This window comes from Coloeus monedula (assembly GCF_965178545.1).
Source record: "Coloeus monedula genome assembly, chromosome: 24".
Classification (NCBI taxonomy): Eukaryota; Metazoa; Chordata; class Aves; order Passeriformes; family Corvidae; genus Coloeus; species Coloeus monedula.
Genome location: NC_138804.1, coordinates 235,350 through 250,952, shown reverse-complemented (window position 1 = coordinate 250,952; position 15,603 = coordinate 235,350). Strand labels below are relative to the sequence as shown.

The window sequence follows — 15,603 nt, the reverse complement described above, 5'->3', positions numbered from 1 at the left end:
TTCCAGCGCCTCCTGCTCACATTCTCCCCAGGCAACTCCGCTCCTGCCAGCCCGCCCCCTCCTCCGTCCCCTGCCTGCTCTTTCCTCCTTCCCTCTCCCCCCCCCTCCACCCCTCTATTTTATTTTTTCCGGGATTTTCTCTCCCCTCTACCGCTTAGCTTATTTTTCTCCCTTTTTTCTCCTTTTTTTTTTTTCTCCCCCTTTTTTTCACCTTTTTTCCCCCTTTTTTTTTCCTCCTCTTTTTTCTCCCCCCCCCTTCGCCTCTCACACACACACAAAAGGCAGCGGAGCGGGAGGCGGAGGGGAACCGACCTCCCCTCTGCGCCTCCGCCGCTCGCCGCCTGCGGAAAGCAAAGAAAGACACAGCGCAGCAGAGCCCTGGCTTGCCGCTGCCTCCCCCCTTCCTCCTCCTCCTCCTCCCTCCTCCTCCTCCTCCTCCTCCTCCTCCTCCACCACCTCCTCCCTCTCTCTTGCCTTCTGCCGCTCCCGGCTTTGTGGGGGCTGGGATAAAAGGGGGGGAGCAGAGCCGGCGGCCAGGCGCGCCCAGCCCCTCGCTCCTCTCTCCGTGCGCGGCGGGGACCGCGGCTCCGCTTCTCTCCGCTGTCAGCGGCACGGCCAGCATCCGGCACCCCGGGGAGCCGTGCAGCACCGCCGGGGCATGCCGGGCCTTGTAGTCCTTCCTTTCCCCCCCCTCTTTTTTTTCCCCTCCTTCCTTCCCCCCCCCTTTTTTCTCCTCCCAGTCGCTGCGAAGCGCGCAGGGAGGGGCGCAACGGGCGCGCGGCCGTTGAGCGCCGCCCTGGGAGGGGGGGGGACACTTCCAGAGAGGGGATGTTTTGGGGGGGATATCCCGGGGGGAGGGTAACCCCCCCCCCCCCAGGCTGCCCCCCCTCCCCGAGGTCCCAGTGGGATGCGCGGGGCATTGCTGCCCTCTCCCGGGTTGCACCCGCACTGCGCACCCCCTCCTTAGGGATGCAGGATTTGGGGACACACACCCCCCTCTGCAGCCCCCCCCGACAGTCTGGGGTGCACTTCGTCACTCTCTCCAACTCAGCACCCCTGCGCCCTCAAAACCCCCATGGAGCCAAGTATGCCCATGGAGCCAAGTGTACCCATGGAGCCAAGCATGTCCTTTTTTCCTTTCCCCCCCCACTTTTAACTTTTTTTTTTTTTTTTTTTTTTTTTTTTTTTTTAAAATCAAAAGCTCTATCTGAGGCCTGGAAATATCCCTTCTGTTTGCTGACACCCTGCTCCTCCAATTTTTTTGCGTCCCTTCTTGGCCATGTCCCAAAGGGAATGCCAGGAGGGAAGGTGGTGAACAAGGCCCCTTGGGATAGTGGTGGCAGAGCAGGGAGCTGCTCTCCAACTTCCTGAGCACCTCGTAACCTCCCTCCCCACAGCTCCACGGAGCATCTCCCCAGAACCAAGTCGCCGTCGCTGTTAATGTTCCCGGAGCTGGGTAGATACAATATAATTAAAGTAGATAATACCGGTGATGTTTGTTATGACATCGTGTTTTTGTGAGTGACGAGTGAAGGGTTAACTCCAGGGAATTGGGAATATTGCTTGGCTGCTAATAACACGTGAGTCATAGATGGAATAACACATGGGTGCAGGGAGAGACACAGCACCTGGCTTTACAGCAGCCCTTTGCCTCGCCTGTGTGGGGCAGGTTGGGGTTTCATGTGTTTTTGGATCAACAGGAAGCAAGGAAGGAATCTGAACTCCAGATACACGCTGGTCACCCCAGCTTCGCTGCTAAACTGGGATGAACTGGTGAGCTGGGGTCATGCTGGGAGTTGTCTTTCAGCTGGGACCTAGTGCAGCTGGAAAGGTGTCAGATCTGTCCCCTCCACGCACCCCATCGGGATCAGCAGGGCTGGGTGTGGGAATGGCTGGACTCTGCACAGCCCGGATAAGGATGCATCGCCCCTGGAAGCAGAGCAGAGTGGAGGCCTGGGCTCCAGCCCGGTCAGCAGAGGAATCTGCACACGCAGACAGGATCACTGCAATTGCTGGTGGCTGAGTGAGCAACTTTGCAGGCTTCCTCGTCCCCTCGCCCTGAATGTCAGCTTTGAATTTTCTTGCTATTTTTAGGGACATTTCCAAAAAAAAGCCACCGAGGAGGATCCCTCCCTTCTTGCTTTGCAGGGCTCTGCGCCCCATGAATATTGCAAGGCTGTGGATCACTGTACCTGTGCAGGGACGGGGGGGGGGGGGGAGAGGGACAGAGGGACAGGGCAGGGAAGAGAGAGAGGTCGTGCAAAAAGCATGACATGGCAAGCAGAATGGGTTAGAATGTAAAATATTTATTAATTTAATCCAAAGCATTAAAAGGTCATGTATTAATCAAAGAGATGCTTAAAACTGTCAAAGTCCTTTGTCAGGTTTGAAGTGCATCTCTATAGTTATCATAAAATATATATATCAGTCTGGCGTGGAGCCCCAGGCAGGGCTGGAGGAGGAGGAGGAGTTAAATGAGGCACTTCACAGTGGGATGGACACCCCCACCCGGCCCTGCCAGACTTCCGTGGGTGCTCCACACCCCCATGCTAAACTGGGCATCTTGCGGGTCATCCTGATTGTCCCCAGGCCTGGGTTTGTTCCCTCTCAAGTCAGGCTTGTGCCCTGTGGTGGTTTGTGGGTTGTGTTTGGAGTCTGGGTTTGGGCTAGAGATGGATGCGGTGGGTTTGGGAGCAGGGTCCCCCACTTGTCCCCGTGGGTACAGGTGGCTCCCAGCCATGGCAGTGGACACTGGGGCGGGTGAGCTGTGCCCATGCCACTCGCGTCACAGCTCTGCGAGTGCTCAGCCCTGCCAGGATTTCTTTTCAGCTGGGGCGGTGGGTGGTGGAGGCGGGTCCCCGGGGCCACCCGGGTCACCCGGGCACCCTTGTTCCGTCTCCCAGCCAAGTGCTGTGTCAGCAGCGTTGGCGTGGACTTACGCTACCATCTAGTGGCTGCTTTGCCACCGCTGTCCCCGGCTCAGTCCGTGTCCCCGCAACCCGCCCCCCCTCCCCAAACCCGGGGGTCGAAGCCACCCCTGTGACCAGGACGAGGGTGACCTGCCTGGGTTTGTCCCCGGAAAGCTGTGGCTGGCTGGGCTGGGGGGCTGGTGGCAGTTGACACCCCGAAAGCCACCAGCTCCCCGGGGTGGGAGCAGGGGATTAGGAGGCAGTGGGGGGCTGTGGGGGAGATCTGGGGGCATGGGGATGGAGGGGCGAGGAGGGCAGAGAAAGGTGTTTGATGCTTTGCTGGCATACTGGGAGTTGCCGTTGCGGGGAGCGCAGTCCAGAGGCCCTGATGGGGTTGGGGGGCGGAGGGGAGGGGAGGGAGGATCCTGCCCCTGCAACGACTGTGGAGAGTTAGGGCACTCAGATTTTGCCTCCATAAAAGTAACTGCGGCAGAAGAGCCCAATCCATCCCCGAATTCCAGCACCGGGCTGCCTCGGAGCAGCAGCAAAATAATTCCCGATTTCTCCCAATAAAACCACTTCCGAGCAGCCCTGTGGCCAGCAGAGCAAGGCTCCCACTGTGCCCCCTCCCCATCGCCTGTGTTTGCGCTGTCACCTGACCATTCCCACGCCCAGAAAACCTCCGTCCCCAAATCCTGCTGCTCCCTCATTGCTGTCACAGATGCTGCTGTTGTCAGTGCACAGCTCTTCCCAATTATCTGTTGTTTTTCCATGGAAAAAGGGGTCCCCTCACAGTGACTGGTGCTGAGCTGCTGGGTGATTGCAGATAAATCCATCTGTGCCTCAGTTTGCCCTCTGAGGGGACAGTGCCTGAAGGCCTGGACCAGCAGGCTCAAGCTTGGTCAAGTCTAAATCCACATTTTTGGCCATTTTCCACTGTTGTCTGGCCGTTGCTGCCTCGGAAACGTGGCTCCGATCCACGACCCAGGAGCTCTGCAGGTTCTGCCAGTCCCTGGGGAGCTGAGGCCAGGGGCCACAGGGACAAACCCCCGCCCTGCTGTGGGTGGGGATGGCTCCTTCCCGGTCGCGGGGGTCCCCAGCAGCATCTCGGGGCGAGGGGGCCCCCGGGGAGAGTGGGAGCGCTGCGGGTGCCTCGTGCCAGGGTCTGCAGCGCCGGCCATCTGCAGCGTCCCCACTCCTGTGTCCCCACTCCTGTGTCCCCACCGGGTGGGCTCGCTGGCTCCAGACCCCCTCGCCGCGCGTGGCCCGGGCTGGCCCGGCGCTGGCAGAGCAGCCAGCCAGAGCGGGGCCACATGGGCTGGGCAGGGTGTGCGGGCAGGAGCGGGGCGAGCAGGGCTCGGCACCATGGGGTCCTGCGGAGCATCGGGGAGAGCTGATGGCGGTGGATTAAACCCTCGGGTGCAGGGCAGGGGAAGCGGTGCTGAGCTGCTCCCTCTCCCCTCTGGAGCTGCTGCAGCTGCAGCGCTGCCTGTGGTGCTGCAGGGAGCAACCAGCCGGGAGGGGAAGGGGCCAGAGCAGAGCCCCCAGCTCTGAGCTTTGCTCTTCCCTGCAAGCCCCCAACCCAAGCTCTGAAGCAAAAATGAGCCTGCAGCACCTTTGGAGGGGTCCCAACCTCTTTCCCCACCTCCCCATCTCTTCTGGCCCCAGGGTGGACCCTGCTGGGAGCTGCAGGAGCTCTGTGAGGGGTGACCCCGGGCGCGGGGGGTGGCTCTGCCAACCCGCAGTTGTCCCTCCACCCCTGATCAATACCGCCCAGCATTAACATAAAATCGATGTCCCTCCCCTACCCAGCCTGTGGTCACCCCGCAGCAAAATCCTTTAAGCCCCTCACCCCTTCTGCGGGCACCAGTGCTGGGAGAGGACAGAAGGATGGGAACCAGGACAGCGGTCTCCCCTTCCCCCCTTCAGCCCCTTCACACAGGTACCTGCAGCCTCAGGCCCCACTCTCTATCCCCGAGAGCTGACACAGTCATGACAGCAAAATGGGGGACACCCTCTGGTGAGTGATTCAGGGATTATGGTGGCACAGCCACGTGGAAAAGAACGTGGCAAATCCACATGGGTCCTGACCCACTCCTGCCACCGCCACTGCTGGGGACAGGGCCCTCGGCTGGGGTGGAGCAGGAGCTGTGAAGAAGCCTGGTGGTACCCAGGGATGGCGGCATGTTCCCAAGCCTCCTGGTATGTCCCCAAAGCCTCTGGTATGTCCCCAAACACCTCAGCATATCCCCTAAGCCCCTGGTATGTCCCCACATCCACTGGCATTGGCCCCGTGCCCTCCTCCCCACATGCCCAGCGTCTTCCCCACAGCCTGAGCCCCCCCTGGCTGGGGTGGGGGCCAGTCCCTCCTTCCCATCAGTGCTGAGGAGTTCATTACCGGCACAGCTGGGCCCTGCTGGGGAGGCCAAGCTGCAAGGAAAATTAACCTCTTCCTCCCCAGCCTGCAAGCATGGGACCCCTCCCTGTCACAGCTGGCAGGAAGGGACAGTCCCCTCTCGGGGAGTGCTGGGGGGCTGCGGGGTGTTCTGCATGAGGGCAGCTTTGCAAACCCAAATGCTTCCCGACCCAGCCTTTCCAGGCTTTTAGTCACAAAGGAAGTTGGTGTGTCCCCTCCCCACATGGACTTGGGGGCAGGGGGGACTTTCTCTGCCCACTCGCATTGAGGAGACCCCCCAAACGCATGCCCTGGGGCTGGAGCGGGTGAGGGGGCATAACTCAGTCCTGGCTTGGCTGAACCTGGGAGCCCCCACCATGGGGATGGGTGCTCCCACCCCAAATCCTGTAACTCGGTGTTGTCCCCCCAGCTCTAAGCACCCCCCAGTGCTCATGCCCACCCGGGGCAGCCTGTCTCTTTTGGGGCGGGGCAGGGGCAGAAGGACCCGGGCTGCCCCCAGTTTGTTAGAAATGTTTTATTTCTCTGTATTTACAGACTTCATTAAAAAAAAATAAACAACAAATCCCTCCCCTGCCCTTCCCTTTCCCCCCCCCCCCCGCCCCCCGGCACTGTCCACCCACAGCCCTGCCCTGGGGGTGCAGGGGCGCTACTGGCCATGGGGCACAGGACTGGGACTCGAGAATGGGAGTGCCTGGAGGGGCAGCAGACAGGGTGGCCCCCTCCTCCCCCAGAGCCAGTCACACCGACACACTGACTGTGCCCCCCAGACCCCCCTTAATTCCTGCTGCAGCCAGGGCCGCCCCAAGCGCTGTGGGGCTGACCCCATCCCGTACCCTCCTCCTGCCCCCTCGGGGCAGGAGGGAACAGCCCCTGGGGCAGAGCTGCCCCCACCCTGCCTGGGCCCCCCAGGACTCCTCGTGTGCCCCCCTCAGGCCCCCCTGTCCCCCAGTGGCTTTCGGGACTTGGCTCTTCTATAAAGCAGAGGAGATAAGGCAGAGGACGAGGGGGTCCCCCAAATTCAGGGACCTCTTGGTGGGGGTGATGGCTGCTGGGGGGAGGCATATAAAATCTTATAAATTAAAGGAGATATAAAGGGCGGGAGGGTTGAGTTGACCTCCCACAGGTCAGTGCCAGGATTTTGGGGGGCTGAACCCCACCCAGCTGTGCTCCCAGAAGAGATTGGGGTTGGCATGGGGAGTTCCCCCCAAGCCCTGTGCTACTGAGGGTCTGGGGGTGTCTGGGGGATTCACGGGGGTTACCCACACTCCTCCTTGCAGCCAAAGCCCTTCTCAGGTTCAGAGCTGGGTGTGAAGGCAATAAAGGGAGTGGGGGAAGGGCGGGGCTGGGGGGCACAGTTCTGTCTCCTCTCTGAGTCAAACAACCTTGTGCAAAGCCCTGTGTCCTCCCTGGGCACCCTGAGCACCCCTCACAGGCGTTTTTGGGGGGGCACAGACAAAGGAAGCAACAACCTCCTAAAGAAAGGAGATTCACCCCAAAGCCACCCCAGAGCTTCCTGGGGGTGCCAGCGCTGGGTCACTGGTTGTCCCCAGGCTGGTACTGGGGCTCGGTGGCAGTGAAATAGTCCTCGAGGAAGGACTGGAGGTACTCGAAGGTGGGGCGTTCCTCGGGCTCCCTCTTCCAGCACTGCACCATCACCTCATGCAGGGACTGAGGGCAGCTCCCCGGGCACTGCATGCGGTACCCCCGCTCCACCTGCTCCAGCACCTCTCGGTTGTTCATCCCTGTATGACAAGGGCCTCCCGCTCAGCGACAGCACCCCCACGGGACAGGCCAGTGGGGAAACTGAGGCATGGGACAAGCCTTGCTGAGGAGAGTCAGCCCCTGTCTGTGCCCTGCCCGGCTCACCCCAAGGGTGCCCCTGCCCCAGTGGGCCGTACCTGGGTAGGGCACCCGGCCTTTGGTCACCAGCTCGGTCAGGAGGATGCCAAAGGACCAGACGTCCGACTTGATGGTGAACCTCCCGAAAAGGGCAGCCTCTGGAGCCGTCCACTTGATGGGGAACTTGGCACCTGCAAGGGGAGTCAGCTGAGCCACGGCTGGGGCTGCACCTGTACCCAGGGTACCCTGCACCTGGGGCATCCACATCTGGGGACATCCCACACCTGGGACCGTCACCTGAAGCACCCTGTACTGAGGGCATCCTGCACCCAGGGTACCCTGAACGGGGGGCACCCTGCACTGGGGGACCCAGCAGCCATAAAACCCTCTGCCTGGGGCAGCCCACACCTGGGACACCCAGCACCCGAGGCACCCTGCACTGGGGTACCCATCACCTGGGGCATCTGTCACTCAAAATACCCGTAATTTGGGGTGTCCATCATTCCCTGGTGCACCATAATTTGGGGCACCCACTGCCCACGTCACCCAGCCTTGGGGGTGACCATCTCCAGGCTAAGGGTGGGACACAACAGGGAGGACGCAGTGCAGAGGTTCCTACCCTGCCGCGCCGTGTACTCGTCGTCCTCAATGAGGCGAGCGAGGCCGAAGTCAGCGATCTTGCACACGAGGTTGTCTCCCACCAGGATGTTGGCAGCACGGAGATCCCGGTGGATGTAGTTCATCCGCTCAATGTACGCCATGCCCGCTGCAATCTGAGGGGGGATGGAGCAGTGAGCACCCCCAGTACACCCCCGGGGGGCACCCCCACCCTGTAGCAGCCCCCCGGTACCTGGGCAGCCATGTCCACCAGCTGGGGCAGCTTCAGGTAGCGACCGTCCCCATCCTTCAGGAAATCCAACAAGCTGCCTGCAGGCAGAAGGGGTCCCCATCAAAGACCCCCAAAACCCAAGGGTGCCCTCCCCTGTGAGCCCCCCTGCCCTGGCACCATGCCCAAGCAGGTGCCCCCCGCTCACCCTGGCTCATGAACTCGGTGACGATGTAGATGGGCTCCTCCGACACCACAGCGTAGAGCTGCACCAGCTTATCATGGCGCAGCCTCTTCATGATCTGAGCCTCCTCCAGGAAGGCCTCAGGGGACATGGTCCCCGGCTTCAGCGTCTTCACCGCCACCTTCGTGGTGCCATTCCATGTGCCTGGGTTGGGGACACAGAGTCACCACGAGCCCAGGGGACAGCCAGCCCTGGTGGGGCCAGGATGGAGGGGTGTGTGGGTGCCTGCTTGCATGCTTGTGTGAATGGATGGATGGATGGATGGATGGCTGGATGGATGGATGGGCAAGAAATCAGGACAGGGCAAGGAAGGGATCCCTTGGCGGGGATCAGGATCCCACTGCATCCCACCCAGGACAAGGAGTTCCCCTCACCCCAAGGCACCCGTGAGCTCCTCTCCCAAGACCAACCTCACCCCATTCTCAAACCCTTCGTGGACTCTGCCAAGTTTCCATCTCCCCCACACAAGTGGGTACCACCTGGCACTCTTGTTCTGCCAGGACAGAACAAGGCTTCTCCTGCCCCCTGTGCTCCCCCACCTTACCCATCCACACGTCTCCGAAACATCCCATGCCAAGTTTCTTGTCGAGGGTGATGGATTCCCGCGCTATCTCCCAGGCGTCCTTAGCTAATCCCAGGGTCTGGGGCTTCACAGCAGGGCATGGGTGGGTGAGCAGATGGCACAACCCGTCGTTGTACTCTGCGGGGGATGGGGGGCAGGCAGGGAGGAGGAGGGAGGGGATGTGATGGGATGAAGGCAGCATGCATGAGTGGAGGAAGCAGGGGACGCCGGAGGAAGAGGATGGTGAAGGTGGGACCCCCTGGCCTGGTCTTGTGGTCCCATCTGCAATGGGGGTCTGCTTGCCCATGCAGAGGTGACATGGGGCATCTGGGGTACCCTTTGTGAACCCAGAGCAGGACACGGGGTAATTCCTCATGCCAGCAAATTGGTGTCTCTCAGCCTGTCCTGGCAGGCAGGAGCTTTTCCTGGTGGAGTGCCAGGCCTGGGGGTACCCCCGCACCCCCCCTGCCTCTCACCCTGGCTTGCCCATCAGACCCTACCCATCCAGACTTCCCCGAACTGCCCATTTCCCAGCTTCTTGAGGAGCTGGAGGGACTCGCGGGGGATCTCCCACACGTCTTTGGTTTTGACTGAGAGGTCGGCCAGTTTGGGGGTTCCCTTGTGGCATGGCACGCCCAGGCGGCAGCACAGCCCAGCTGCCCGCTCTGCAGCACCGGGCAGGGGGACAGGAGTCAGTGTGGGCACAGACCCCCACCAGCCCTTTGCCCCACTCCCACCACCCCAGGCATTGCCAAGGCTCCTGTATCACCCAGTCACCCCCAACACATAAATGCACCCCCCTCCACCTTCCCCTAGGGACAGCCCCACAACCCCTCGGCTGGGCTGGACCCCCAGTCCCCCCAGCTACACCCAGGGAGTGGGTGATGCCCACCCGCTGGAGACAGAGGGAACCCCCTGCACCCTGGACATGGAAAAGGGGAGACCCTCAGGGAGTCCCCTAATGCCACCACCAGAACAGCCCCCTCCTTCCCCAGTTCAACCCCGTCAGCCCAGTCTCTTACCAAAAGGTCTTCTGAGCTTTCCCTACCCCTCCTATTGCCCCCTTGTGCCCCCCACCCCACCCTACCTATATAGTGCTGGACCAGCTGCTGGACGGTGCTGAACTGGGCACGGGTGGTGATGTAGTACCCCCCGTTGTCCAGTTTCCGAATCTTATAGTGCTTCACATGGTCTCCCTTGGCCTCATCCCAGTCCCGGATGGAGAGGGAGTAGGCACCTACGAGGGGATACTGGTCAGGGAGGGATGTGGGGCACAACCCCCAGTGTCTCCACCCCTGTCCCTCTACCTTTCGTCGTCTCACTCTCCCGAATGAGGAAGGTGCCCCTGGAGTTGCCGTGGCACAGGAGCTGCCGTTCTGCATCTTTGCGCCCGATCTTCCCGAAGTACCACCTGCCATGGTGATGGGCTCAGCACCACGAAGGCACCGCCGAGGGGACCATGGAACCTCCTGCCAGCACCCTGGCACTGCCGGGGCTCACAAGGACACCTGGGCCTGAGGCAGGTGGGGTTGGGGTTTGTCTCCATCCCTTTCCCCCCCTACTCACTCTTCTGCCTGGATGGAGTCCACAGGGGCCACATAGTTGCTGGGGATGTAGCCCGTGGCACCTGAGCTCAGTGACCTGGCCTCCCACCAGTCGCCCTCCCTGGGCAGAGAAACAGAGAATGTGGAGGAGGAGGGACAGATAGACAGACCCATCCACCATGTGCCTCCTCACCCTGCACACAGCCCCGCCAGACCCCACTCTCCCCCACCCATCTCTGCTGAAACCACCCACGACTCGTGGCCCTGGTACTGAGCAACGGAGCCAAGCAGAGCCAGGCTCCTCAGCCTGGGTCCTGCGGTGGGTACCCAAGCACAAAGGCACCTCCCCGGGGTGGTATGTGGGTGCTGGGGGTGCAGGAGGTCCGGGGAGGCTCACGTGTTGTTGATGATGTGGAATTTCTCCCCTTTCTGGAATGACAGGTCATCCTCTGTCCTGGCCTCGTAGTCATACAGGGCGATGAACAGCGTCACCCCCCTGCCTGTGGCACATGGAGGGGACCAAAGTGACCCCGGAGTCCACAGCCCAGGGGTGCAGCTGGACGCCCCTCCCCATCATCTAGCCACCCTGCTGACCTGTGATGCCCCCGCTCCACGTCTGCAGCACGTTGGAGGTGAAGCCCCCTGGCTCCGCGAAGGACGGGGCCAAGGGCACCGCTGGCCCCTGGAAGTTGTTGAAGTCAGGGATGCGGGTGAAGATGGCCTCTGGCTGCGTGGGATCGGGGTCGTACTGGGAGGCAGGGGGCTGGAGAGAGCCCCCCTCGCCCCCTGCCTGCCCTTTGCCAGCCCCCTTCTCTTTGCAGGGCACACAGCCCATCCTGGGCACCGCCTGTGGGACAGAGGGTCCGTGAGCCCCACGCCCCCCGGCAGGGCACACGTGTGTGCACACATGGGTAGAGGCACTGGGGTGCACCCCTCTGGCCCCAGGAGGTCCTGCCACCCCCCAGCTCAGCACGCTGGACCACACTGGACACTGGGGTCCCCATGGGCACTGCCAGTAGCAGGGACCCACTGCGAGGAGGGCTGTGCTCCCCATGTCCCCGCGGCACCCGTGGGTGCTCCATGGCAGCTCCACTCACTGCGACGGCTCCTCAGGTCACTTCAGCTGCTCCATGTCACTTCGGGGAGGAGAAGAGGCACCTGTGGACACCAGGGAGGACGTCAGGTGGGGGGCAACACCCTTGCATGGGCTGTAACACCCCTCCATGGGATCAAATACCCATGTACAGGCTGCAACACCCCTGGGTGGACTGAAATACCCCTTCCGGGGCTGGAACACCCCTGCACATGCTGAAACACTTCTGCCAAGGGCTAAAATACCCCTGAATAGGTTGAAACTCCCTGTAACAGGATGCAACACCCCTGCCATGGGCCATAACACCTCTGCACAGGCTGCAACACCAACGACGTGGACTGCAACACCCCTTGCATCGGCTGTAACACCCCTGCACAAGTTACAACACCCCTGCACAGACTGAAGCACCCATGCACAGGCTGTAATACCCTGCATGAGCCGTAACACCCCTGCATGGGCTACAACACCCCCTTGCAGGCTGCAACTCCCCTGCATGAGCTGAAATGATCTGCGTGATCTGAAACACCCCCACAAAGCTGCAACACTCCTCCCAGGGCTGCAACACCCCGGTGGGGGCTGAAACCACATCCTCAAGTGGGTTTTTCTCTCACTTCATCCTCACCACGCTGTTCACGTCCCTCCAGGGCATCTGTGTCCCCAAGGCTGAAGAACAGCCAGGCCGGGTGGAAAGGAGCCCCCGAAGCGTCCCCATCCCCACACCCTCTGCTTGATGGCAGTGGGTGTTTTGGGCTGGAAGGTCCCCGCTCACATCACTGTGGTCAGGACAGGCTCTTCCGGCCGCATGTGGCGAGAAGGTGTCACAGAGGAGGAGGAGGAGGAGGAGGAGGAGCAGCATGGGGAAATCGGACCTCTCCTGTCATGGCTGCAAGGAGACGTCCATCCCCAGCCCTGTCATTGCCCTGGCTGCTGGGCACCCACCCACACCAGTCTGCCCAGTTTGCTCCGAGCAGAGCAATCCAGTCTGCAATATGCCAGAGGTCACTCTGTCTCCAGCTGAGAGCAGAGGGAAGGAGCAGGAAGGTGTCCTGTCCTCTGCACTCCAGTGAGCAGGAGGAGACAAAGGTTTTGGGGTGGATGAGATGTTTCAGGCAAGTTTTCCCCATCATGGTCATTGATTCCCTTTCCTCTCTCTCAGTAGGGGTGGAAAGAGCCCAGCTCTCCCCTTCCACCTCTGCTTTCAACACTGGTGGTGTGGCAAGGCCACAGCCATTGCTGACAGGGTAGCATTGCCAAACCTGAGCAAACTCGGCTGGTTGGGGATTTTATTCCTGATGATAATTGGTGGCTATTTAAACTGATGAACAACCCTGGCTCTCACAAACTCTGTCCCGCCTGGGTGAGAATCACCCACCCGCCACATTCAGAAACTTCCCATTTTGCTGAATTTCAGTGCTGAGCAGGCAATGAAGATACCACAGATGCCAGCAGGGATGGGGACGGGGATGGCACGGAGCATCTTCCAGGCAAGTGCAACCTCCCAGTATCACAGCATTGAGGGTTTAGGTGCTGTGCAGCAGCACTGAACCCAGGCTTCCCCTTCCCTGCACACCCAAAAGCCCCCTGTGCTCCTCCCAGGGTGGCCCAGAGCCATCCCTCACACCGTCCTTGGGGAGGGGACGCAGCCGGTGCCGTGTCCGATGATTGCGCGCTGGTGTCTGGCTCCAGCTTTCCCAAAAAGGAGCTGCTGGAGCTGGGGAGCAGATGGCAACTGAGCCCTTCCTGCCCTGGCTCCACCAGCACCAGTCCTGGCTGAGCTGCCAGGTCCCGCCCCGCGCTGAGACCCGGCCAATTCATCACCCCCATCCCTCCGGGCATGGCTGGGCATGGAGCAGCCACATCCCTGACTGCCCATCCATCTGCTCCCCAGACCCCTGGGACATGGGGCAGCTCAGCCTCAGCCCCGTCCCCAGCTCCTAGACAGGGCACAATGTCCCCTGCACACACCATTGTCACCCCGCATGTCATCTACAGCGCTGAGGTACCCCTGGGGTCACCTCCATGCCCTGCCTTCATTCCCCTCATGGGAACAATAGCAGTGGAGAACTCAGGCTCTGGGGGGATGCAGCCACACAGAGCAATATGGGGGTGCTGGGAATGTCACACCCTGTGCCGTGGAGACAAGCCATGGTGGTATTTGCTAGGCTGAGGGGGCCATGACCTCCCGGGCAGGAGGCAGCTACCAGAGGAACTCACACGGCACCTACGCAGTGGGAAGAGGAAACAGCAGGAGCACGGTGCGGGGTAAGAGGGGGAGGAAGAGGATGGTGCTGTGATCACCAAGGGGCGACAGGACTGACAGGACCTCAAGCCCTGGGGATAGTGGCAGCTGGGAAGGTCAGGCAGGGATCACAGCAGGGCTGCAGCCCCCTGGCCATTCTGAATCCCCCCATGCCTTGTCCCACACCCTCACCCTGCACTCCCCCGTGGTGATCTGGCTCCCACTCCCTCGGAAGAGGAACTGAGAGGGCTGCACAGCACAGCCCAGCCTGGTGCCGCCGAGGTTCCTCTGTCACCCCGTGGCTCTGGAGCTCCCTGGTCCCAGCAGGAAAACCGAGGCATGAGGCAGCTGCAGCGCAGAAGGGGAAGGGGACAGGACCTGGAGCTGTGTCCCCATCCCAGGCCCAGGACCCCACAGACCTGGGGAGGGGATAAGAGGCCACATCTGTCTCCGCTGTCTGCTCCTTGTTCCAGCACGGTGGCAGATGGTGGCGTGTACCTGCCCCTTCCCCACTGCCCCCAGCCCCAAGCCCACCCAGAGGATACCTGGAGATGGAGCCCTGCTCGAGCTCCAGTCCTCCCAGCTCACCCAGTGCCTGGTGAGTCCCCTGTGGCTGCCAGTGGGGCAAGTTCCTTGAGAACAAGGGGCGCAAGGAGGGATGACACCCATACCCCGCATGCCCACAAGCAGGGCTATTCCCTGGGGTGAAAAATGAAGAACCTGACACCCCCAAAAGTGATCTTCTCCACAAGCCCACCGGTCAGCCACCAGGCCCCTTGCCCCCATCCCTGGCAGGAGATGCTCAGGAGAGAGGAAGCCCCCCTTCCCCAGCTTTCCAGCCCCATCGCTGGTTGGGAAAGCAGGATTTCCGCTGGAAGAAGAGCAATTCCCGGATCCAAGGGGCTGCAGGGGCGGAGGGAGGGAGCCAGCCAGGGCTCCAAATACAATGTCCCGGGAGGAGCGGGGTGGGGAGGGAATTGTGCAGGGCAGGAAGCAGCGAGTTCCTGTCCCTCCTTGGGACACACCAAGGATCAGGGACGAAGCAGAGCTGCAGGGAGTGGGGGGAGCATCCGCTCCGGCCAGGGCCTGAGCCCCCCACAGCTCCCCCAGCCCCAGCCACGGAGAGCTGAGCCTCCAACATCGCCCCGGAGCGCTGGCTGGGCTGGCACCCCATGGGCACCTGCAGGGACGGAGGGCACAGGTGTGTGTGTGTCCCCCAGGGTGCCGTGGCCTGTCCCCTCCCCAGCGTGTGAGTCCGGCACGGGTGAGGGCACCGCATGCTCCGCAGGGTCCCCGACGTGGTGTCACCCCGATCAGTGCCGGGATGGTGAGCTGTGGCCGGTGGGTGCCCCCAGATCTTCACACACACGGCAGCCCCCCGCTAACCTGCTGCCCCCAGGATGGCGAGGACGGGGGTCTGCTCCCACCCCCAGGCGTTTCCCAGGGAAGCAGTGAGGGTGCAGTGAGGGCAGGCCCCCCAACAGACCCCACCAGTGTCACGGGACCCTCTGTCCCCACAGCTCAGTGCCCGTCCCATCTGGGACCCAGAGCCACCCCAGACATGGAGGGGGCATCTCTCAGCAGACCACGGCAAAGGGATCAAGAGACCCCCTCGCTATTACAGGGGTGAGTCCCCCACCACCCTACACCACACACCGCACACGTACCTCCTACCGTCACCCTCCTGCTCCGGCTGGCATGGACCCCCCGCTCCACGGGGCTCCCGACGGGACCACCGGCTGGGCAGCCACGGCAGCCCCCGCTTCGCCCAGCGCCGAGGGTGTCGGGGCGGGAGCCGTGGGAGAGCCGTGAGCTTCCCCTGTCTCTTCGGCGGCTCTGGCAGCCGAGCAAGAGCTTCCCCTCCCCTCGCCCCCCCTTCCTCCCCGCGCTCGCAGCAGCGGCTCATTGTACCAGCCAGCCCAGCCGGGGTG

The 15,603-nt window shown here is 61.9% G+C and overlaps 1 protein-coding gene across 1 annotated transcript; it reads right to left on the bottom strand.

The window, feature by feature from the left end:
* Positions 1 to 6,281: 6,281 nt before the first annotated feature.
* FGR (FGR proto-oncogene, Src family tyrosine kinase) lies at positions 6,282 to 15,474 on the bottom strand. The gene is made up of 13 exons (XM_082296552.1): positions 15,340 to 15,474; positions 11,438 to 11,498; positions 10,935 to 11,187; positions 10,738 to 10,840; positions 10,363 to 10,461; positions 10,104 to 10,207; positions 9,884 to 10,033; positions 9,297 to 9,461; positions 8,199 to 8,378; positions 8,015 to 8,091; positions 7,784 to 7,937; positions 7,224 to 7,355; positions 6,282 to 7,067 (listed from the first exon to the last, which is right to left on the bottom strand). Exons 3-13 carry the CDS (start codon positions 11,173 to 11,175, stop codon positions 6,859 to 6,861), a joined length of 1,614 nt encoding a protein of 537 aa, XP_082152678.1. The 5' UTR covers positions 11,176 to 11,187; positions 11,438 to 11,498; positions 15,340 to 15,474; the 3' UTR covers positions 6,282 to 6,858.
* Between the last annotated feature and the right edge of the window lie 129 nt (positions 15,475 to 15,603).